The sequence below is a fragment of the Canis lupus genome, chromosome 6 (assembly GCF_011100685.1).
Source record: "Canis lupus familiaris isolate Mischka breed German Shepherd chromosome 6, alternate assembly UU_Cfam_GSD_1.0, whole genome shotgun sequence".
Classification (NCBI taxonomy): domain Eukaryota; kingdom Metazoa; phylum Chordata; class Mammalia; order Carnivora; family Canidae; genus Canis; species Canis lupus.
Window position 1 is genome coordinate 11,512,736 of NC_049227.1, and position 22,115 is coordinate 11,534,850.

The window sequence follows — 22,115 nt, forward strand, 5'->3', positions numbered from 1 at the left end:
GATGCTGGACAAGATGCTGGGTAAGGCATAAATTAAAGAGCACAGCCTCTATTACACTCTGCTGAATCCTCATAAAGCGCAACATACACATAAATTAAAAGTTATTCTAATTGGTTACTAAACAAGGTCTTTACTACAAAGGCAAATTCAATAGGAAACTCCCTACAATGCACCAAGGACCCAAAATATTGAATGAACTAATTAACAGACCCCTTTACAGAAGTCCTCTTTCTGGGACACCTGGGTGGCTCAGTCAGTTGAGCATCTGCCTTCAGCTTAGGTCACGATCCTGGGGTCCTGGGATCGAGTCCTGCATCGGGTTCCCTGCTCAGTGGGGAGTCTACTTCTCACTTTCTATCCCATTCATGCTCTCTCTCTCAAATAAAATCTTAAAAAAAAAATCCTCCTTCTCAGCAGTAATAATGCCTACAATTTTATAATGAATGTAAACTATAAGCCTTGGGTCGCCTCACTGGCTCAGTAGGCAGAGCATGTGTTTCTTGATCTTGGGGTTTTCAGTTTGAGCTGCCATGCAGTGTAGACTTGACTTAAAAAAAAAAACTAAATAAATCTAAAATTTTTTTAAATTTAAAAATTAAAAAAAAAATTAAGCCTTAAAATCATTATCTTTAAAAACAAAAAAAGTTTGATTGCTATTTTCTGTCAATCCCCTCCACCCCCAGGCAGTAAGGTAGTAATTGACTCACTGAAACCGTGAATGCAGAACATCAGCACGGTTCAACCCATACTCTTCACAAACGGAGTCACTAGGGGGCAGCTGAACAAAAGGAATGAGGCTTTGCAGCTGAAAGAAACAAGATGTAGTTAATTCCTAACACAAACAGGATGAACCTAACTTCAGAAAGGAAGATATAGAATGAGGGTTTGGTGTGTTTTTTTTAACCTGGTCAGGCTACTCACATTAAGAGCACAAAGAATCTCTAACAGCTCCATCTGGTAGTAAGAATAATTGTGATTTTTTTATTAGAGAGATGAACGGCTTGAGCTTGTACTTATTCATAACCAATACACTGCCCACAACATACTTTTTCAGATAGAGTAAAAGGAGTGTTTTCTTCTCTGGAAGAATAAAATAAAAAAATCCTTCAGCTCTCAACATTAATTTTTGTGATAAGTACCTAACTCAAAAATCAATTACTGGGGGCACCTAGCTGGCTCTGTCCATAGAGCATGCGACTCTTGATCTCGGGCATGTAAGTTCGAGCCTCATGTTGGGAGTAGAGCTTACTTAAAAATAAAAATCTTTAAAAAAAAGAAAATCGATCACTGGGTTTTATTCTCTATTCTTTGGAAAGGACAATGGAAACCTGCCCTAATAACTAGAGCTATAATAAAATGTTTCTTAAATAATGGGCTACCACTACCTGTTTCTGCCCAAACACCGATCCAATATTTTCCTTTACGCTGGAGCTTCCACTTGTGCATACCACCAGCTGCCGTCTTCCTTGTCCAACCTGATTGCTGCAACTGATACGGATGCCCACTGAAATGATGCAGTATGCATGTAAGACCTGGACCATTTTGGCATACTCCTGCATAAAAAACACAAATGTGAGACTCAGTATTACTTTAAACCTAAAAGAATCAAAAAAAATTTTTAAAGATATTTATTTGAGAAAGAGAGCGAGAGAGCACATAAGCAGGGAGGAGAGGGAGAAGCAGACTCCCGGATGAGCAGGGAGCCCAACTTGGGGCTCGATCCCAGGACCCTGAGATCAGGACCAGAGCCAAAGGCAGACACTTAACTGACTGAGTCACCTAGCTGCCCTTTTTAAAAAGATATTTTATTTACTTATAATCCTACAAGAATTACATGATTCAAGTTAAAACATCCAATTCAATGTTCTCATATCAGCACACGAATAAGGCCAATTGCTCCTGACAGAATGAGCCATATGCCTCTGTACTGGGTAAAAGAACTCACAGGCTTAGTTAGGTTCCTAGCCACACTTCTCTTGTGTCCACATGCACTGCTAGAATTTTATTTTTATTTATTTTTATTTTTAGAGAGAGAGAGCATGAGTGGGGGGCAGGGGAGGGAGAGAGGAAGGAGTAGATGGAAAGGGAGAAAGAATCTCAAGACTCCTCACTGACCATGGAGCCTGACCCTGGGCTGGATCCCACGACCCTGAGATCATGACCTGAGCTGAAATCAAGAGTCAGACATTCAATTAACAGAGCCACCCAGGTAATCCACGCCTGCTACTGTAAAAATCAAAAAGTGCATTCCCTTAGACTTTATAATCCTTCCTCTAGAAATTTATCCTTACAGAAAGACTGGCACAATCAAAGACATATCACAAAAATGTTCACTGGAACAATCTGTAATTGTGGAAAATTAAAAAGCACCTAAGCTACCATCAACAAGGAACTAATTATGGGATATCTATATCATAGTAGAATGATAAAGAATAAAGTAATGAGTCAGCCAAAAAAGATACCTATGATTTATAATATCCTTTTTTAAAATATTTTATTTATTTATTCATGAGAGACACACAGAGAGAGTCGGAGAAACAGGCTCCAAGCAGGGAGTCGGATGTGGGACTTGATCCCAGGTCTCCAGGATCAGGCCCTGGGCTGAAGGGGGCGCTAAACCGTTGACCCACCCAGGCTGCCCGATTTATAATATCCTAATTGGTTTTTTTTTTTTAAGATTTTATTTATTTATTCATGAGAGACACACATAGAGAGAGACAGAGACATAGGCAGAGGGAGAAGCAGGCTCCATGCAAGAAGCCCAATGTGGGACTCGATCCCAGGACTCCGGGATCATGCCCTAAGCTAAAGGCAGAGGCTCAACCACTGAGCCACCCAGGCGTCCCTATGATCCTAATTGTTAAAGAAAAATATCAAAACATATACATAAAGATTCTATATATCTGTATACAGGTTTGGATATACACCAAACTCTGGGAAGACAGCAGAGCCAAGATCAACCTTCTACCACATATAATTCTACATTACTTAAACGTTTCATAATCTGTATTGCTTGATTTCATTATATTAATTAATTAATTAATCTTGAAATTGTTTTTCAAGATTTATAAAGACATGAAACTGAAAGGAGTCTGGAGAGACATACATTCAATCCATCAACAATGGTCATCTCTGGTAAGTACGAGTTCTTTATTGCTCTAATTTCTGAGGCACTGATTTTTTTTACCATGAGATACAGAAAAAAAAATTTTAATTTTTCTCTACAAAATTTTTTTTCTCTTTTAAATAAAAAAGAAAAAATGTTTAAGTCTTGCCTGTAGTAAATACATATTTTTGTAAAATTTCAGTTATAACCAGCACAAATTGCTTTACAAGAAAGTTTTTTTAGCTGCATATGTTTAAGTAACTTTTTGATTATGAAAAAATATATGTACAAAATAGAAAAGCACAAGCAGACAGCAAAAAACAGAGACAAGCACACCTCCCTGGACAACCACTGATAACAATCACACAAGAATCACATGTCTTCTCCTCCAGACTTCTTTCTATACATATTGAGGCCAGCTGCTTTCTTTGTCTTTATAAAACTGTAATCATATGTAGTAGAGTTATATACATATACACATACTCACATACATATTTATGCATAGTTTATAACTGTTTTTTTTTTTTTATAAATTTTTATTTATTTATGATAGTCACACAGAGAGAGAGAAAGAGAGGCAGAGACACAGGCAGAGGGAGAAGCAGGCTCCATGCACCGGGAGCCCGACGTGGGATTCGATCCCGGGTCTCCAGGATCGTGCCCTGGGCCAAAGGCAGGCACCAAACCGCTGCGCCACCCAGGGATCCCTATAACTGTTTTTTTAAGCACAATTATATAACATTTAGCTACCTCATTTTCATTCAAATTCACAAAAGTTGTAATAGTTCATTTTTCAGGAAACCAAGAAAAATAATCTTATTAAAAACTACAGATGGGGGCACCTGGGTGGCTCTGTCGGTTCAGTATCCAATTCTTGATTTCAGTTCAGGTTGTGATCTCAGGGTCGTGAGATTGAGCCCCACATCAGGCTCCCCACTCAGTACAGAGTCTGCTCAAGATTCTCTCCCTTCCTTTCCTTCTCCCCTCCCCCTGCTCATGCACAAGCTCTAAGTAAATAAAATATTTAATAAAAACCCCTACAGATCAAATTTAAAAAGTTACTTCTTAACCCATTCCCACATTAGAACAGTTACTAAATATGCTTTGATAATTATTTTTTTCAAGAAAAAAAAAGAGGTAAATGATCCTGAAGTTCAGTCTTTGCTGGGGAAACAGCAAACCAAGCACTTCCCAAAAAAATTCAGGGAAGAGAGTTCACTGAAGAGTTAACTTCAGTTTACCTCCAGTGGGAGATCTTTTACTACATATGTACATTACACTACCAAGGCTCTGAGAAGCTGGGGTTCTGGATTTACTGTACCTTCTTAATATTCCTTTGAAACTCCTTATGGCGCACAGGGAGTGTATAAAATAGCTGCTGTACGCTAACGGTTGTCCCTCTGGGTCGTGGATGGGGGGTTTTCTGGACAATTTTCCCATTGTGATCAAATGCCAGCCGAGTTCCGACCTTTGCAGATGTGTGGCAGGTAGAAATAGTCACGTCACTGTGAGAGAGAGCAGGCACGATTGGGTCAGAAACTCACAGGTGCCGGGCACTATTTTCTTACTTGTGTTCTCTAAAACCCCTTCTGAAAATAGCTGATCTCTCTAAGATAATCCAAGAAAGTTTCTATGAGTGAATGATCATCAGAGAATCTAAGGCTTGGCACCTAACAGAGAGTTTTATAAATGTTGTTTTGATAAAAGCTTTGATATTTGTGTTTTTTTTTGGTTAAACTGCAAAATAAAAGATCTCAAAGCTTATACACTAATGAATAAAGATTTATTTCTCAGTTTTATTCCTATTGTTCTAACAAAATGTTTCACAAGGATCCAAAAAATATTATAGTTCCAATTTATTTATATATTGGAACTATATATGAATATATATGAATATATTATTTAAATATATATGAATAATTATTTATATATTTATTCATAAAAATTTTAAATTGTTATATATAATAAGAGCTTTGGTTAAATATTTTCCTAAACGTTGAAATGCATTAATACCAACATGTACATAATTTATGGTTTATGTGCTATTTTGACATTTTAACAAGGGCAATGATTTTTTTTCCAAGACTATTTACTTAGCTTCATTGCTTACATTTCAGAAGTATCATCACTTAGATTGGCAGTAAGATAAAATGGAATGTGGAAGTTAGAAGTTGAGGCATTCAGGATGGAAAAGTATAAGCAATGATTCTAATCTCTTTGTTTTTGTTTTCAGAGAGATTTTTATAAGAAGTCAAGTTAGCGGACAAAATATTTTATCACCTCAGTGCACAAAGTGAGCTCAGAGCTTCCCCTCGAAAGCCAAAAGTTTCAACCTGAGTTAGGTCAGCAAAGTCTTGAATCTTAGAAGTGTGATGTTTCAGAGCTGAAAGACAGGAGCACAGTAAGACCCAAGATGTCTCAAGTGACATACCCTGAATATAGACAACCTACCAAAGTAACCGGTTTTTAAAAAGCCATTTTTGTGTTTCTTAAGATAGTGTTACTCAAAGCTTTGAAATACTTTGTCCAAATATTTTTAAAAGGATTAGAAAAATTTAGAAAAATTCAACTTACTTAAGCCTTCAAAGTTTTCTTCTTTGACTCCGCATCCATTGTCTGAAACTTCAATGAAATCCACCCCATAGTCTTTAAGCTTTAGATCTAAAAAGTTTAACATATTAATTTCTCAAAGAACAGATCCATACATGCCTGTATACTGACAGTATTTATAACTTACCTAATGCAAAGGTGAGTCCTAACTATACTTACTTAAATGTACTATTACTTACTTAAATGTACTATTGTCATTTTGTGTGTTTCATTCATTTTTCTTTAAAGGCCTTCCTGGCAATTTATTAAACCAGATGAAAGTTTTGTTTTTCTTTCTTTTCTTCCTTCCTACCTTTCTTTCAAAAAGATAATTTTAACATAGTCATTAAAGAGAATAGGCTCTGGAATCAGACTTCCTGGGATCATAAATATGATCTTAGCTTTATAACCTCAAAAAAAGTAAATTCCCATGCCTGCATTTTCTTATTTGTAAAACAGATATAATAACAACAATAATGATAACTCCTATCTCATAAGGTTGTTCTGCAGATGAAAAATACCTGTGAAGCACATTAGTAAAAACACAATAAAAGTTAACTGCTTTTATCATTACTACTACTTACCTAAGTATTAGGTACATAAGAGATGATTAAGTTTAAAAGCTAAAATTTCTCAGTATATCTACATTTGATTGTCTCATTACAATCATGAGTGTTTCTTGAATAAAATAGTATAAAGTGAGGGTTCCCTGGGGCTTAAAACTCTCCCAAACTTACCAATATTAGTGGCTCCAGCATCCACACTATTTTCTACCAACTCCTTCACAGCAGTACTTAGACTCAGTACCACTTGTCCAGAACAAATCTGATGGACTGACTTCCGATCGATAGGTTTGATGGCCTTAGCAAGTTCTGTACTAAAGACATCAGTTACAAGAAACAAAGCGAGTATACATTTATGTATTTTCATCCTGGTTTTAACTGCAGTAAATGATTCACTTCTGTTAAGAGCTAATGGGTCTGATGTATTCATTTATTATATTCATGAATCCACTGATTACACTCATAAATATAAATGCTGACCTACAACCCTTATACATCTGTAAAAATCTTCTGAATAGATACTTCAATGCAATGGATATTTAGAAATTTAATTATACTGGGATCTACATGGAGGAGACACATGTACTATTCAACCTATGGGTAAATAATCTTTGGCGACAATGGGATCTTCTTCTGAAAAGTGAAAGCAACACTTCTCACACGTTTTGAAAACCCAACAGTATGGTGGGAAATACAGTGTTTATGTGAAAATAAAAAGCCATCTTAGAAACTGGGTGGCTCAGTGGTTGAGCATCTGCCTTTCGCTCAGATCATGATCCCAGGATCCTGGGATGGAGTCTTGCAGCAGGCTCCCAGCAGGGAGCGTGCTGCTCTCTCTGTCTATGTCAGCCTCTCTCTCTCTGTGTCTTGTGAATAAATAAATAAAATCTTAAAAAAAAAAAAAAAAAGGAACTAAGTACCCATTATATAACCATTTCCACAGGAGCCTTTGAATCTCCCCTCCAAATCCAGGCTGCCAGCTGCTGCCTTAGTAAAAACACCCAAAATTCTTGATGTACCTACTTAAAGAGTTTTGCAACCAATTTGCTTCTACTTTCTCCCTGTTCCAATCCACCCTCCGCTACCACCAAAAAAAAGCTACTTAATTTACATAATTGCTTAATTTAATTAAACAAGCTTTAGGGGGGAAAAAATCTACTAGCATCCCACTGTTTGCTATCTGAAAATCTAGTCATGTGAAAAACTGGATCCCAGTCTACTTTTCTCTCATTCTCTGCAATCCTCTGTTCACCAATTCCCCTATGTTCTAGTCATAGCAAACTGTTTCCTGAATATCACAAGCTCTTTTAAACATTGCACGTTGGGGATCCCTGGGTGGCCCAGCGGTTTGGCGCCGCCTTCGGTCCAGGGCGTGATCCTGGAGACCCGGGATCGAGTCCCACGACGGGCTCCCGGTGCATGGAGCCTGCTTCTCCCTCTGCCTGTGCCTCTGCCTCTCTCTCTCTGTGTGACTATCATAGATACATAGATACATAGATAAATAAATTTAAACACTGCACGTTGTCTATACAGGTCTAAATCGTTCCCCTCTTCCTCCTCTGCCTGGCAAACTCCTGCTCATCCCAAGAACGTATTCCTTGCGTCCGTTAGTTTAGCAATTTCTTGTAAGGGTCTTAACTGATAATGTGGGTATAACAGAACCCAGGCGCCTCCCTGAGAGAGAAATCTTTGGGTCCTCTCCCACAACTTCTAACACATAGCAGACCCTCAGTAAGCCCTTGTAAAACAAGCAACATCTTTACTCTTTGTTCCACCTTGCAAAAAAATTTCACTCGGGTTTCTCTTAAATATGAAAACCCCAGATGACAACATAAAGTGGAAAGAAGTTTTTCTGACACTTTATTTGGGAACACACCCCAAGCTGCCAATTCACTTCGGATACTTATTTTGAGCACGGGGGATGAGACACTGAAACCCGGACAGTGACCTGGGGTTCAGGACCCTGAAACTCCCTCCGAATCGGGTTATTAGCCAGAAATGACACACTCAAGGAGATCCAAAAGTTCTGCTTTTCTAAAACCTGTGCTGCTATGCAAATTAGCATGTGCCTTGAAGCTTCCCCAAAATAACATCAATTTTGAAAGAGAAAGAAAGAAAGAAAGAAAGAGAGAAAGAAAGAAAGAAAGAAAGAAAAGAGTGAGAAACCAGGTAGAAGGGAAATGAATTCATTCTCTGGGGATGTCGCGCTGTCTGGAGAGCGGGCCGGATCCCCGCGACGACCTCGACCGCACAGTGTCCCCCCAAAGGGCCCCCGCGCGGGCTCGCCTAGCACCGCGGTCTCCCTCCCCTCCCTTCATGGAGTCTGGAACGCCGTGGGCCTCAGGAACGGCGACCGCGAAGGGACACCGCACGCACCGCTCACCTCGGCCCTTCGGCTCGCTCCATGGATCCAGAACCCGACCCGCCTCCTGGACTCGGGACAGTTCCCGCCGCCGCTCCCACGGAGGCTCCGCCTCCCTGCCTCCCATTGGTTGCTTCCGGGACTGTGCCCCGCCCCTTCCGGATGGGGCAGCCGACGCTTCCCACCCCTCCTTCTTGCCGATTGGTTGTGTAAAGAGTCGAGGCCGCGACGTCCAAAGCACGTGGGCCAATCAGACCGCACGGACTGCGCTTTCCTGAACGGCCGCAGCCGGAGCGGAAAGGAGGTGGTCGCGGTCTCTCGTGGTCTCGGGCGGTTTTTAAGCGTCCGTGCCCCCCACTTGCCACGTTCCGTCTTTTGGCTCCCACGATGCCAATGTACCAGGTAAAGCCCTATCATGGGGGCAGCGCATCACTCCGTGTAGAGCTTCCCACCTGCATGTACCGGCTCCCCAACGTGCACGGCAGGACAGGCAGCCCCGCGCCGGACGCAGGCCACGTGCAGGTAGGAGCGTGCGGCCCCGCCCCGCCCCCACTCGTCCTGAGTGTACATTTTTCCACCCCGTCTAGTGCGCAGGCGCTTAGTTTCATCCGCCCGCCTTCCTGCAGTGCGCAGGCGCTTACTCTCATCGGCCCGCCTTCTGCCCAGGGCGCAGGCGCCGTGGCCGGGTCGTCGGGGTTGAAGGACCGTGGGCCTGGGGTCAGACCTGGCCGCCTGCCCCCCCCCCCGCCCCCGCTTTCATGCTTCCGCCAGTTTCGCGTTCCAGTTGTGTCTATTAAAAGTTCTATTCCTCTTGTATCTATTTCGTTTTCCGCCTACGGCTCCTAAAGCTTTTTTGCTACCAGATTGTGGCCACAGAAATATGAGCAGCACGTAAATGCTCATTTTTAGGAATTCTAAAGCGATCCTCGCTGTCACCGCTGCTACTTAGGGTAACAGGACGTTGTCTGCACCCTGCTGTGTGGGGCTGCCTCCCCCTGACCTGGCTCCCGTGGCGTCGGCGGGGCGGGGCGGGGCGGTTGAGCTTCGCTGCTGTGCGCTGAGGGGCGGGTCTGCATCGGTGCTGCGGTGGGCAGGCGCACCTGTGCATGAGCAGGCCTGGGGTGTGCACCGGCGCTGGGGAGGGGAGGTGGACTGTCATCCTTTGGGCTAGGTAAACCGCTTTCCGGAGCGGCCTGTGTGCAGGTGTGTGTGCCTGGGCCGTGAGCACTGAATTCCTGGTTCTTGCACCCTCCCCAGAGCAGGTGGGTGGACCGTTGGAGCTTGATGTGGTTTTTAGCTCAGGTTTTTCAGACTTCTACATCAGCGGATCGCCTTGTCGTGTTGGCTGGCCATTTTGGCACACTCTCTTGTAAAGCGTCTGCCCAGGCCTTTCGGGTTTTTTGTTGGCAGCAGATACCCATCTTAGGTTTCCAGCAAGAGAAACCTTCTGTCCATTCGGGCTGAAGATGAGTGAACGGGTAACTTTTATAGTCCATTTTCCCATGGAGTGTTATCCTTCACTTTAAGTAGGCTCCAGGCCCCGTGTGGAGCTCAATTCAGGGCTTCAACTCACAACTCTGTAGATCATGACCTGAGCCAAGATCAAGAATCCAGGAGGCTTAACTGGCTGCGCCAACCATGCGCTCCTCCTTCACTTTCTCTTAATAGCCTTCTGCCTATATGGGAAGGCAAACGGTTGGGTTAGTTGGAAAACAAGGACACAATTGTCTCACCAGAGAGCTAAGATGGAAATAGCACCATGATCCAGTGTGGCTCAACTGGACAGTCCCACTGAACTGAAAAGAAAACCCAGACTCAGAGTTGGAAGTGTCACAGCTCATTTGAGATCAAGTCTTTTTTTTTTTTTTTTTTTTTTTTGGTGTGCTGCTAACTTCCTTGGACTTTCAGCTGTGAACTTCTAACTTATAAGACACCTAGATCCTCTTGATTAGCAGATCATAATAATATAGACCGATAATTAGAAATCAAGCATATTAAAGGCAAATAGGAGCAGCAGAAAGAATAAACTGCTTCTAAAATACATATAAAACAAATGGATAGACATGTGCCATGTCACAATCTCATCTCAACAGGAAAACAAGCCAACAAACAAGGTTAAAGGTACAGGTAAAGCAGATCTTGAGTATTTCCTCATTCCTCACATCCAGAGGAGTGATACCAGCCTGTGCTGGGCTTCCAGTCACAGGACACATTACGAATGTACTATTTGTTTCAGGCACTGTTTACTCTGTTGACCGGGACATGGAATCCAGTAGGTGCTTCTTTGCCCTGGTTTATCAGGGAGCTTCCTGCCACTTGTAGAATTGAGCAAGGTAATGCACACACACAATGCACAAATCAGGCTGGTTGGAAGTGATTGGAATGCTACTTGAGGACTATCATTGAGGAATGGAAGGATATTACACACTAGTAGCCCTATTCATCACACACCTTGCATTCACTTATTTCCATCAAAACATAATTGTTTAATTGGTGCACTCAAGTCTTTATACCTCTTTACCCACAGGTCAGTCATCTTACATATCTTTGCTGTTTGATCAAAAACAAGAGCCAGGCTAGCAGAGATGAGAAAATGCAGATGAGGCTCTTGGAGAAGATGGAGAAGTGTCCCAGATAGAGAGAAAAGAATAAACAAAAGCTGTGTGGCAGGTGGGGGCATGGTGTGTTTAGGGACCCAAAGGACAGCACAGGGGAGCCATATGTGAGAGGAGGTAGCCAGAGGACAGGTCATATGAGCTATTTCTTAAGCAGGTTCAGGGCTTTGATTTTTAGCTAAAGCCTTAGAAGTTAACACAGAGGTGGGGTAATGGAGTTGACATTTGTTATAATCTCTGGCTGCCATCTTAGGGATGAATTGGAGGGATGACCACAGTGGGAACAAGGTGGACACAGGCCAAGTGAAAGTGGTGTCTTGAACTTGGGCAGCGACAGCCGAGGCAAGCTTAGAAACCAGTGGATTCCAGAAAATGAACAGCATCTGGTGATGAATTCAATCTGTGAGAGGGCAGTGTTACCAGTGACTATGGGAGGAAAAAAAGTTCCCAAGAAAGTGAGGCTTACCAGCATACAAATACAATGTATCATGAGTGCATATTTATAGTCCTGGTCCTTGCCACATGGATTGTTTTGTCTGGTTATGAGCATTTTCTTCTTAACACATTCTTTGTGCTCAAAATGGATTATCCTTTATAAGAGCTTATGAATCTGGAAATGGGTTATACAGTGTGACTTTATTAAGAGGATTCTTATTGCTTTTTTCTTTTTAAAGATTTTATTTATTCATTCATGAAAGATACAGAGAGAGAGGCAGAGACACAGGCAGAGGGAGAAGCAGGTTCCATGCAGGGAGCCTGATGTGGGACTCAATCCTGGGTCTCCAGGATCAGGCCCTGAGCTGAAGGCGGCACTAAACTGCTGAGCCACCCGGGCTGCCCCATTGTTAATGCTTTTTAAAGTAAGTCTGTAGAGATTTGAGATTGCTTCCTCAGTAGATGTTATTGGTTACTTACTGTGTTGCAGTCACTATAACAGGCAAGAAAGATGCAAAGATTCATTGAACTAAGGACGTAAGCATTCCATACTTAGGAAGTTTTACGTTTCAGCAGTGAAAATGATCTGGATGATTCTAAGATAAGAGTGCCAGTATCCCCTTGAGAATGGGGCGGGGAAATGATCAACTGACTCCACGGACATACCTTTCATTTTCCTATTAGTATAAATTGCTGAGTTACATTCTCATTGCACTTCCCCATCTTTTTCTCTTTGTTAAATAAGCAAAGTAATGTGAACTGATTTGACATTAAAAATAAAGAACAATTATTTGAGTTCATTTTTTTTAAAATATTTTGTTTATTTATTCATGAGAGACACAGAGGCAGAGACACAGGCAGAGGGAGAAGACTCCCTGCAAGGAAGCATGATGTGGGACTCTGGGATCACGACCTGAGCTGAAGCCAGATGCTCAACTGCTGAGCCACCCAGGCATCCCTGTTTGTGTTCATTTTCCATCCTCTGTTCATAGATTACCTGAACTAGGAGTCCTACAATTTCGAAATGGCTTTTGATCATGTTTTTTGTTTTAAAGCATTTGTGGATCACTTTGCAGGACCTATTGGACTATGGGAAAAACGAGATGGTTCTGCTTCTTCATTTTAATGTCTTCTCACAGTTGGGGGGGAGGGGTTGATAAATTCATGGAACCCAGTAGAAGAAAAGTGATCAAATTGAAACACTGCTGTGATGTTAGAGGAAATTAACATTCTGGTGTTGGTTTGTTTAGGAAGAGTCTGACCCATCTCTCCAAGCTCTCGAGTCCCGCCAAGATGATATCTTAAAACGTCTGTACGAATTGAAAGCTGCAGTTGATGGCCTCTCCAAGATGATTCAGACACCAGATGCAGATGTGGATGTAACCAACATAATCCAGGCTGATGAGCCTGCTGCTTTCTCGACCGGCACATTGGATTTAAATTCGGTGCTCGGAAAGGTGAGTTCATCTGGAGAGCTAAAGAACATCAGCGTCCTAGGTGGTGGTTTGTGCTGGAAAATTGTGCTCATGTGATTCAAGCTTTGGTTTTCTAGTTTTCAAAGGCAATACAAAGGTCATGTTCTTTTTTCCTCCCCTAAATGATTGTGCCTTACCACAGAACAGATTCGTGAGCTATGAGTGAAGCCAGAGCAAGTTCTAAAGCCACTTGACTTGTCAGACCTGGTGGAGAAGAGCTAAGAGGAACTGTAGGCAGTGATAGGAGTTAAGTTACAGGTCCCTACCATTCCAGGCAGTGTGGGATGCAGGCGAGAGGTAGGATGTCACTCCAGCAATTTTCCAAGCCTAGAGAAACACACCTGTGTCAGCTTGGTGCTTCTCAGGTTCAGCAAGTCCATCCTGACTCTGAAAGTAGCCTGAAATTCAGAGCTTTGGTCACCCAGGCACAGTCTCATGAGGCAAATGTCTTTTGCTACATTGTTTGCAGTCTTAGAATTAAGTTGCATCTGCTACCTTTAAAGAGCTTCAGGAAATGTAGGTGACCGGCTGACATGCAAAAAAGAAGGTCTTATTTCTAAGTGGTATTTATTGACAGTATAAAAGGGTTTGTCCCAGGAATCCCTGCTAATACTGTCCTCTGGAATTGGTGGTAGAAGTGGTACTGCATGAAGCCTTAATGGGGAGGCGAGGTTGCAGTGTCTCCCAGGTGACTTCGGTTCCTCTGCACTCAGGTTCTTGGATTGTTGAGTACATTTGCCCACACCAAGGACCTATAGACCTGGCCAGACCCCCCAGGGAGCCAGTCTAGATGAAGAGTCAATGATACCGTACAGCTATGGCAGTGTCTGGAGGCTGGGAAGCCTTGCTGAGGCACATGGTGCTTATGATGAATTTTGATACCTCAGAAGGCACAGCATCAAGTGGTGCTATGCTCAGAGGATTGCAAAGCATTTATCACAGGTTGATGTGATGGGCTTCGGGGAGGAGTGGTAGGACTCTTAGCCAGATTGTGGTAGGCTGCATACAGAAATCCAAGGAATTTGAATTTTGCCTCCATTGTATTACAGGAGTTTGTTCGTTATTAAGAGTGAACATATAAAATAAAGTCTGCATCTAAAAAAGAAAAAGGCAGTATGTTTTAGCCCTTTAGTTAATACTTAGTTTTTTAGATGTTGCCTGCTTGTCATCATCAATGACATTTTGAGCCAAGGCCTTTATTGAGGGGACTCTTCACTGACCTGTAACTCACACACCAATTGACATAGAAACTATCCTGTCCGGTGGTCAGGTATTGGAAAGATTTGGTAGAGTGCTTGCATGTGTGATTTTTTTTTTTTTTATTTTTAAATAACTTAGGAACAGGTAGTATCATTCTTAATGTGTTGTTTTAGTAACTTCACAATGAAGTCAACCCTATAGTTGTTGGGGGCCAGCAGGGCAGAGGTTGAGGGGTTGGAGTGGGTTTGCATCACTGTTCCACTTCTCACTGAGTTCCGTGAGCTCAGCCAGGTTATTGCCTCCCCAGGACGAGCTTCCTCAGCTGTGAGATGGGGTGATAGTGGGACTGTCTTCATGGAAGTTGAAGATTTAGTTAAATAACCCTGCTTAGGCCCTATGAACAGCACCAGGTACAAGTCCACACACTTAAATGTCTATGTTACTGTTTGGGTTTTCTCCCTCAGGATTACGGGGCTCTGAAAGACATCGTGATCAATGCAAACCCCGCCTCCCCTCCCCTGTCCCTGCTCGTGCTGCACAGGCTGCTGTGTGACCACTACAGGGTCCTGTCCACCGTCCACACACACTCTGCAGTCAAAAGCGTGCCAGAAAACCTCCTCAAGTGCTTTGGCGAGCAGACTAAAAACCAGCCCCGTCACGAATATCAGCTGGGTTTTACTCTGATTTGGAAGAATGGTAAGCAGAGGGCACTGGGCTGGGTTCGTACACTCTGGAATGAGGCGTGCCCTGTGACTTTAATCAGATGCATCAAGGGGCCAGGACCATGACGTTTTTCAGCTACTTGCTGTCAGTCAAATTCCCTGAAGTTTAGCAAGCACATGGGGTAGTTCTGGAAAAGGAGCACAGATAAACCTTGATGCAAAGATGCCCTCCTTCCTCCAGAAAGGTTAGGGTCTCCGAGAGCGGTTTGGGGGGATCCTGCTAGGCAGCTAGAGCAGGAAGGTAAGGGCTGTCCTAGCCATCTTCACCTCACATTTCTAAACTTATCACAGGGACATCGATGTTACCTTTTCAAAAGGCCTGAAAAAGGTGGCAGGCTGTCCTTTCTTCATCATCTGCTGCTGTATGCCTCTCCTGGTTACATTTATCCCAGGGGGTAGTGTGTTAGCACCATTCATCCAGGAACACCTTAGCTACTCCAGCTCCACGTAAAGAGCCATTGTGAGGGTAGACTGAGTTCCCAGCTTGGGAGGTGGGACTCCTGGTTTCCAGCCCTCATCCTGCAAATTCTCCGGCACAGGGCTTAGAATAGATGGTCTGAGGTCACCCTTCTAGCTTGAGAATGGTTATAATCAAATACCAGAAATGGTTACTTTTTTTTAACGTAAAGAGTTTGCATTCTGTAAACATCTGGTTTAAACTTTCTTGAATCATACACGTTTTGGAGACAGACAAATGTGATATTGAAAATACTTTCCCTTGCCACCAGTTTCCAGTTAATTAGAGACTCCCCTCTCCCTGTTGCTCAAGCACTTCCTCTGGGTGGCAGGGGGCTCTTGTTACATGGTGTGCTTTTTCCCTTCCAGTACCGAAGACTCAGATGAAGTTCAGCGTCCAAACAATGTGTCCCATCGAAGGAGAAGGGAACATTGCACGTTTTTTGTTCTCTCTGTTTGGCCAGAAGCAGAATGCTGTAAATTTGACCCTCATAGATAGCTGGGTAGATATAGCTATCTTTCAGCTGAAAGAGGGAAGCAGTAAAGAAAAAGCTGCTGTGTTCCGCTCCATGAACTCTGCTCTTGGGAAGAGCCCCTGGCTTGTTGGGAATGAACTCACTGTGGCAGATGTTGTGTTATGGTCTGTGCTCCAGCAGACGGGAAGCTGCAATGTGACAGTGCCAGCCAATGTGCAGAAGTGGATGAGGGCATGTGAGAACCTGGCCCCTTTCAACACTGCCCTCAAGCTCCTTAAGTGAAGTTTAATAACTGTAAAAGGTTGACTTCAAGAATGGTGCTGTTTCACGTGTATTGTGGGTAAAGGAACTTGTACTAAAATCGGTCTATCTGGGCCAGTTGCCTAGAATCAATAAAGGCATCAAATAATTTGTGGGTTTTCATTTTATTTTAAAATTCAGCCACATCACGTGCCATGTACCATGACAACTCCCAGCTATGTGGCAGGCATTTTTTTGAGATACAAAAATGAACATACTCCATCGGGGCCTTTGGGAAACATAGCTTGGTGGGGAGTCGAGTGCTAAATAAAGGGCAACGCCATGGAAACACACAACAGTACCAGGGGGAAAGCAGGAACTCCTACCAGAGCTACTTTGAGATGATTTAGATGATTTGGATGCAAGCAGCACAAGGCTTAGAAAGGGCATGATTTTTGGAGTGACACCAAGCTGAAGGTGAACAGAAAGAGGTTGGATGATGATGCTAGGAAGCTAAAGTTGCATCTTAGAGGCAGCAGGGAGCCAGCAGGAGCTTCTGAGCCAGGGAGTGAACTGATCAGATGTCCTTCTGGTAACTAACTGGCAGCAGCATCGTGGAAGGGTGAGGAAGACTGGCAGCCATCAAAACGAACAGTCCAGCCATCGTGCAGGCCTGGGCTTGGCTGTGATGGTGCAGGGGTGCATACCTCAATCTGTGAGGTAAAACATTCTAGAGGAGGACTGGATGGTCAACAGGCAGAGTTCAAAGGAGAAAGAATGGAGGATACTGTCTAAATCGCTCCTTCCGGAGACAGGACAGACAGTAATATTAAAAATTAGGAGTTTGTGGGACAGGAGAAAGGAAAAGGCAAAATAGGTTTAGTTTAGAGCAGCTTCGTTCAAAGTGCTGGATCATAACAATTCCTTTTAGGAAATAGCGATTTGAGGGAACTTCTACAACTTTAATAAGTCTTGTACAGGGTCACTAGATACAATTATATCATCTATACCCTAACAAAGACTGAAATGTACATTCCAGTTGACAATTTAAAAAATTAGAAGTCCACATTCACATTTACAGAGCTTAATTAAGGCAGGACGGGCACAGTCCCATCCTTCATATCATCCTTGGCCCCTTTGTCCTGAGAAAGGAGACTCAGCTGCTTCTTTAGTTCTTCGATTTCTTTTTCTTGCTCTAGTATTTTCATCTGTAGGGTGAGGTTAACCTGTCAAGAGAAAATTTTAAGTTCTATTAAAATGGCCTCTTCCACTTTAAATATACAGGCATACCTCCCTTGGCATGGTATGCCTGAATTCCAATCACTGCAGCTAGTGAAGCAGCACCAGCGTCAGGTCACCACAGTTCTCTCACTGTCAGCACCTCAGCCCACGATGCACATCACAACCAGGGGCCAGTCACCACTTTGGTCCCTGCACACACCACACCCTGGCCACGTGTGTACTGGTGATAAATCCACATGACATTTAAAAAAAATAATTGAGGGGATCCCTGGGTGGCACAGTGGTTTGGCGCCTGCCTTTGGCCCAGGGCGCAATCCTGGAGACCCGGGATCGAATCCCACGTCGGGCTCCCGGTGCATGGAGCCTGCTTCTCCCTCTGCCTATGTCTCTGCCTCTCTCTCTCTCTCTGTGACTATCATAAATAAATTTTAAAAAAATAAAAAATAAAAAATAAAATAAATAATTAAAAAAAATAATTGACAGATGAAACTGGCCAACAAAGATGGAAGTGCGGTGAGCAAATGCAAAGTAATGATGCTGAAGGTGGAATCAAATTGCACCCACATGATGTTGGAGGAGAAACAGGCAGCCATGGGGGTGCTGCTCCCACCACCACCAGACAGATGCGGTGTGCAGCCCCAGTACTGGGAGGAGAGGAGTTAACATAAATGAGGAAAAGGACGAAGATGTCCCAGAGAAAGTGATACCAGCAAAATTCACATTGGAAGAACTCTGGGAGCTATCTCACTCACAACTTCGAAAGTCCAAAAGATGAAATCTTGGCCCCTGATCCAAGCTTAGGAGTATACAGTTTACCGAGGCACAGAAAAGGCACTCCATATCTGGAGTTCTATGGTGAGATGCAGGTAGGCACTATTCAAACCATTCCTGAACACATTAATTCTTCATTATAGTACACTAAATACTAGTTTTATAACTTGCTTTGTTTCCATGTGCATCTGCAACTGAGTTTTAATGTTTTGAAAACATTTGTAAGGGTCATGGGACAATCGTAACTTCCCATGAATTACTAAGATCCCCTTGCGTGGTTTGATCTCAGCATGGTCGTTTTCACAGTCCTGTACCAACAACCACACAAACCACAGACTGCTTGTACAAGTTTTCTCTATATAGGTATGTATAGGCTATTTTATAAATTCAGCAAGAGAAATACCATAAATGCCACCTAACTACGGTCTCTAATAGCTAACATAACTGGGGGTTAGAAAATCCCTTCTGTGGGAGATAAATTTAATCAACACATCTGCTGTTCCCAAAGACTCAGAAAAGTACTATACCTACCTGTTTACTATTCAAGCTAGTAAAATTCACCATTTTACCTGAAACTTAGCCTTAAACAGAAAATAAAACAGTGGAATAGTTTACCACAAATAGGTCCCAGACTATGTACGTCAGAATGACTACTGCCCCTTCTCCCCACAGACTTCCTTAAATAGGTCAGAGCAGCCGGGAGGGCCTAGAGACTGTACTCTGAGGACCAATGCATCTAACACAATGCTGTTCACACACCAGAGGTAAACCACTTGGGGATGTTATTGAATGCAGATTGTGATGTGATATGTCTGGAGTGGAGCCCAAGGCCCTGTACTTCTCAGCAGCCAGCAGATAACGCTGATGCTGCTGGTGCAAGGACCATGCTTGGGGCAGCAGAGAACTAGAGAATCTGAATGCATCTTTGAATAAGCTTTTGATAAATCCTAGAAAGTTTCTGGAGGAACAGAATGGATGAATCACGTTTCTAGTACATGTAGACTGGAGATGGTACTTGGCACTGTGGTTACAGCCTGGAAAGAGGAAGGAAGGGACTGCCCTAGGGCGATCCCACATCACAGGACTGAAAACCAGAATCACACACTTGCATGCTAAAGGATCGCAGGCTGAGGCAGTCTATGCCACCCTCATTCCAGCTCCCCACAAGATTTCCTCCTTTTACCCTTTGGCATGTGCCCCCTTTGACTAGGAGATAAAAGGTTATGTTTATAAAAAGTTATATCGTAGTTGGAAAACCAAAGCCTTTTGACTTAGCAAGATGAAGCTAGAAAGTAGAGCCTATAATTGCAATTTTTAGACAGTTGGTCCAGTTGGTCACCTTGCTTACTTGGACTCTGAAGAGTGTGCTACTCAGAACTCAGAGAATGAGTTTAATCTGGTTTCCATAAACGTTTTCTAAGCTCAACTGTTCCTCATGAAATTGGATTCACAATTTAAATTCTACTTTAAGTTTCATACTTTCCCCAGTATTAAAAATACACATATATACAAGAACTCCTGGCTGGCTCAGTCAGTGGAGCAGGTGACTCTTGATCTCAGGGTTGTGATTTTAGGTGTAGAGATCACTTTATAAAAGAAAAAACGAGGGACACCTGGGTGGCTCAGTGGTTGAGTGTCTGCCTTTGGCATAGGGCATGATCCCAGAGTCCCACATCAGGCTCCCCACAGGGAGCGTGCTTCTCCCTCTGCCTATGTCTCTGCCTCTCTCATGAATAATAAAATCTTTAAAAAAGAAAAAAAGAAATATGTTACATACATTTCCAGAATTTTGGAAAAGTTCACTTTGCAGCAGCTGAAGAGCAGATGGTCTCTGAGATGCATTCCTTCTAGTTAAGTGCTGGATGTACTTGGCTTGCACGGGACACCTCTTACTGAGGGAGTCAGGTATCTGACCACTTCTTAAACCTGTTAAAATGTGTACTCGCTCCATTTCTGTTCCAAATGGCTGAAAGAGCTCTAGCAGGATCACACCCAAGCTGTACATATCTGACTGGAAAAAGAAGGGGAGAGGTAATTTAGTAGTGAAACACAAAGGGAGACTAACATCTCCAACACAAGATGACCATCCTCTCAAACACAAGATGATTTCTAAGACAGGACAATTCATAGACCCTATGATGCAGGGAACATGGTGGCCAAACTTACCCCCTCACAGAGGCAGGTGTCTGCCACCTGGATTTACAGCCCTGGGGAGAGCTGATATGGTCACAATCCCATCTCTTCAACACCACAAAGGGAATCCACGGGCACAAAGGATGGCCAACCAGGTAAGGGTCAGGGAGAACTCCCACTACTCCCCTGAAAATCCAGGCGTGGTGCAGCCTGAGCGAGAGATGTGAGCTCACACATGCTGGTGCCAGTTCCAGGGCTTGGGTTCCCTGTGGCCTGCCTTGTCTCCCCTCTACCTCCACACACAGGCATCTAGTAGAGTTTAAGAAACTAAAAAATTTGTTCCTTTTCCTGAAATCATCTCTTAAGAAAGGTCTTTACCAGACAGGATTTGAGGAAGAGCTATGGATTTTTTTTCCTGGCAGTTCATGCCCAGTCTGTAAAAAGCTGAATGATTCGTCAAAAGGAAGAAAATGTACTAGGCTGTTATCCTGAGGAAAGGATTTACTTTAATAATTTCTTCAAGGAACCAAATGAATTAAAACTTTTCAATATCTTCACTCTTCAAAGGGAGTCAAGTGCTATACTTCCCCAGAGCACTTTTAGCATGTATTTATGAAAACAGAAGAAAGGCAGACTGAAAAGGCTTCTATAAATTCTAGCTTCCTGAGGTGAATTGTGACATTTTAAGAGGAAAGCTCATTTCAAAAATAATTTCTGACACCCACGGATTTAGAAGTGGTAAAGTAGCCCGTAAACCAGTCAGATTCAGGTAAAAATTGAGGTTTCCTGTTAACCGCAGTTTGACATAACAGATAACCTCCCCTATTCTGTTATCTCCAAAGACACCTCTACACAAGAAATAACACTGCATTTACTGTGCTCTTTGTTATTTATGACAGCAGAGAAAGTCCAGCAAAGGGGGGAAGAGCAGCAAATACTACCTTGGCGTCATAGTCGGATCCTTCCAACTGCTCAGGTGAAGCGTATAGACAAGTACCCACTCTGGAAGTGTGTGTGGGTGGCCCTGTAATTTGAAGAGCCAAACATTAAAAAAACATGGTAGAGTTCACACTGTCTACACTGCAGAACATAGAGCCTAAACAGGGCAGTGTAGGGAACGATGGCTGCTTTTTTGTCTTTACCTCATTATTGCTATTAAGTTTTTATGAGTCTCTCTGAATACTGACAAGTTCAACCGTGTTTCTTTTTGTCTTAATGCCAAGAAAAAAGAAAGAAGAAAGAAAGGGAAAGAAAGAAACAAGAGAAAGGAACTAGAATAAACTTACTCTTCCCATCTCTACCGATCCAGTCTGTGTTCTTTTGAATGATGTCTGTGCAGGCCAGACCAAAGTCTCCTATTTTTACTTGCTGATCAGGGCCATGAAGAAAAATATTTCTTGGCTGTAATAAAACAGAACTCCTTGGTGTTATTAAAACAGTAAAAATGTGTAGACATTAAGAGTTTACAACTGACAAGTAGCCCCTCAAAAATAAAAAATCAGAGCAGTGGTTCTAAAACTAGGCTGCACATTAGAATCATCAGGGAGCTTTAAGAAAAAAACCACCAATGTTCAAGCCATGCCACAGACCAGTAAAATCAGAATTATTGGGTGTGGACATAGGCAGCAATATTATTTAAGTCCCCATGTTACTCCACGTTTGAGAACCACTAACACACAGCACACCTTGTACACAAGTGCTCCTCAGCCCTGACTGGGCATCAGAATCCC

General features: G+C 42.8%; 3 protein-coding genes across 8 annotated transcripts in view; 1 reads left to right on the top strand and 2 right to left on the bottom strand.

Moving 5' to 3' along the window:
* The window catches only part of PMS2 (PMS1 homolog 2, mismatch repair system component), a 27,953-nt gene extending 18,859 nt beyond the window's left edge, over nt 1-9,094 (bottom strand). The window contains exons 1-7 of one of the 3 annotated variants that reach the window (XM_038539467.1): nt 8,642-9,094; nt 6,433-6,567; nt 5,681-5,767; nt 5,387-5,489; nt 4,428-4,611; nt 1,386-1,553; nt 708-805 (exon numbers count right to left, since the gene is read on the bottom strand). In XM_038539467.1, the coding sequence (XP_038395395.1) occupies nt 708-805; nt 1,386-1,553; nt 4,428-4,611; nt 5,387-5,489; nt 5,681-5,767; nt 6,433-6,567; nt 8,642-8,747 (881 nt within the window). In that variant the 5' untranslated portion in view covers nt 8,748-9,094. Of the gene's footprint in view, nt 1-707; nt 806-921; nt 1,081-1,385; nt 1,554-4,427; nt 4,612-5,386; nt 5,490-5,680; nt 5,768-6,432; nt 6,573-8,641 lie in introns of those variants that run through there. The other 2 variants (XM_038539468.1, XM_038539469.1) reach the window with 2 other exon arrangements.
* On the top strand, nt 8,858-16,410 carry AIMP2 (aminoacyl tRNA synthetase complex interacting multifunctional protein 2). Of its 4 annotated transcripts, none has more exons than XM_038539475.1 (4): nt 8,858-9,142; nt 12,921-13,127; nt 14,810-15,041; nt 15,893-16,410. In XM_038539475.1, exons 1-4 carry the CDS (start codon nt 9,008-9,010, stop codon nt 16,279-16,281), a joined length of 963 nt encoding a protein of 320 aa, XP_038395403.1. In that variant the 5' UTR covers nt 8,858-9,007; the 3' UTR covers nt 16,282-16,410. The 4 variants fall into 4 exon arrangements, with proteins under 4 accessions (XP_038395403.1, XP_038395404.1, XP_038395405.1 ...); XM_038539476.1 differs by having other exon boundaries at nt 8,862-9,022; XM_038539477.1 differs by lacking the exon at nt 8,858-9,142 and adding an exon at nt 9,420-9,570.
* A 917-nt stretch (nt 16,411-17,327) lies between these two features.
* EIF2AK1 (eukaryotic translation initiation factor 2 alpha kinase 1) overlaps nt 17,328-22,115 on the bottom strand; it is a 31,464-nt gene continuing 26,676 nt past the window's right edge. The window contains exons 12-15 of the mRNA NM_001161713.1: nt 21,672-21,786; nt 21,327-21,409; nt 20,030-20,263; nt 17,328-17,465 (exon numbers count right to left, since the gene is read on the bottom strand). Of these exons, the coding sequence (NP_001155185.1) occupies nt 17,328-17,465; nt 20,030-20,263; nt 21,327-21,409; nt 21,672-21,786 (570 nt within the window). The remainder of the gene's footprint in view (nt 17,466-20,029; nt 20,264-21,326; nt 21,410-21,671; nt 21,787-22,115) is intronic.

What these genes read in the sequence shown, in the direction of transcription:
- AIMP2 (XM_038539475.1), top strand. Translation starts at nt 9,008, where the DNA reads ATGCCAATGTACCAGGTAAAGCCCTATCATGGGGGCAGCGCATCACTC. An exon ending in CGGACGCAGGCCACGTGCAG is followed by an intron (nt 9,143 to 12,920) that starts GTAGGAGCGTGC and finishes TGGTTTGTTTAG; the next exon opens with GAAGAGTCTGACCCATCTCT. An exon ending in TAAATTCGGTGCTCGGAAAG is followed by an intron (nt 13,128 to 14,809) that starts GTGAGTTCATCT and finishes TTTCTCCCTCAG; the next exon opens with GATTACGGGGCTCTGAAAGA.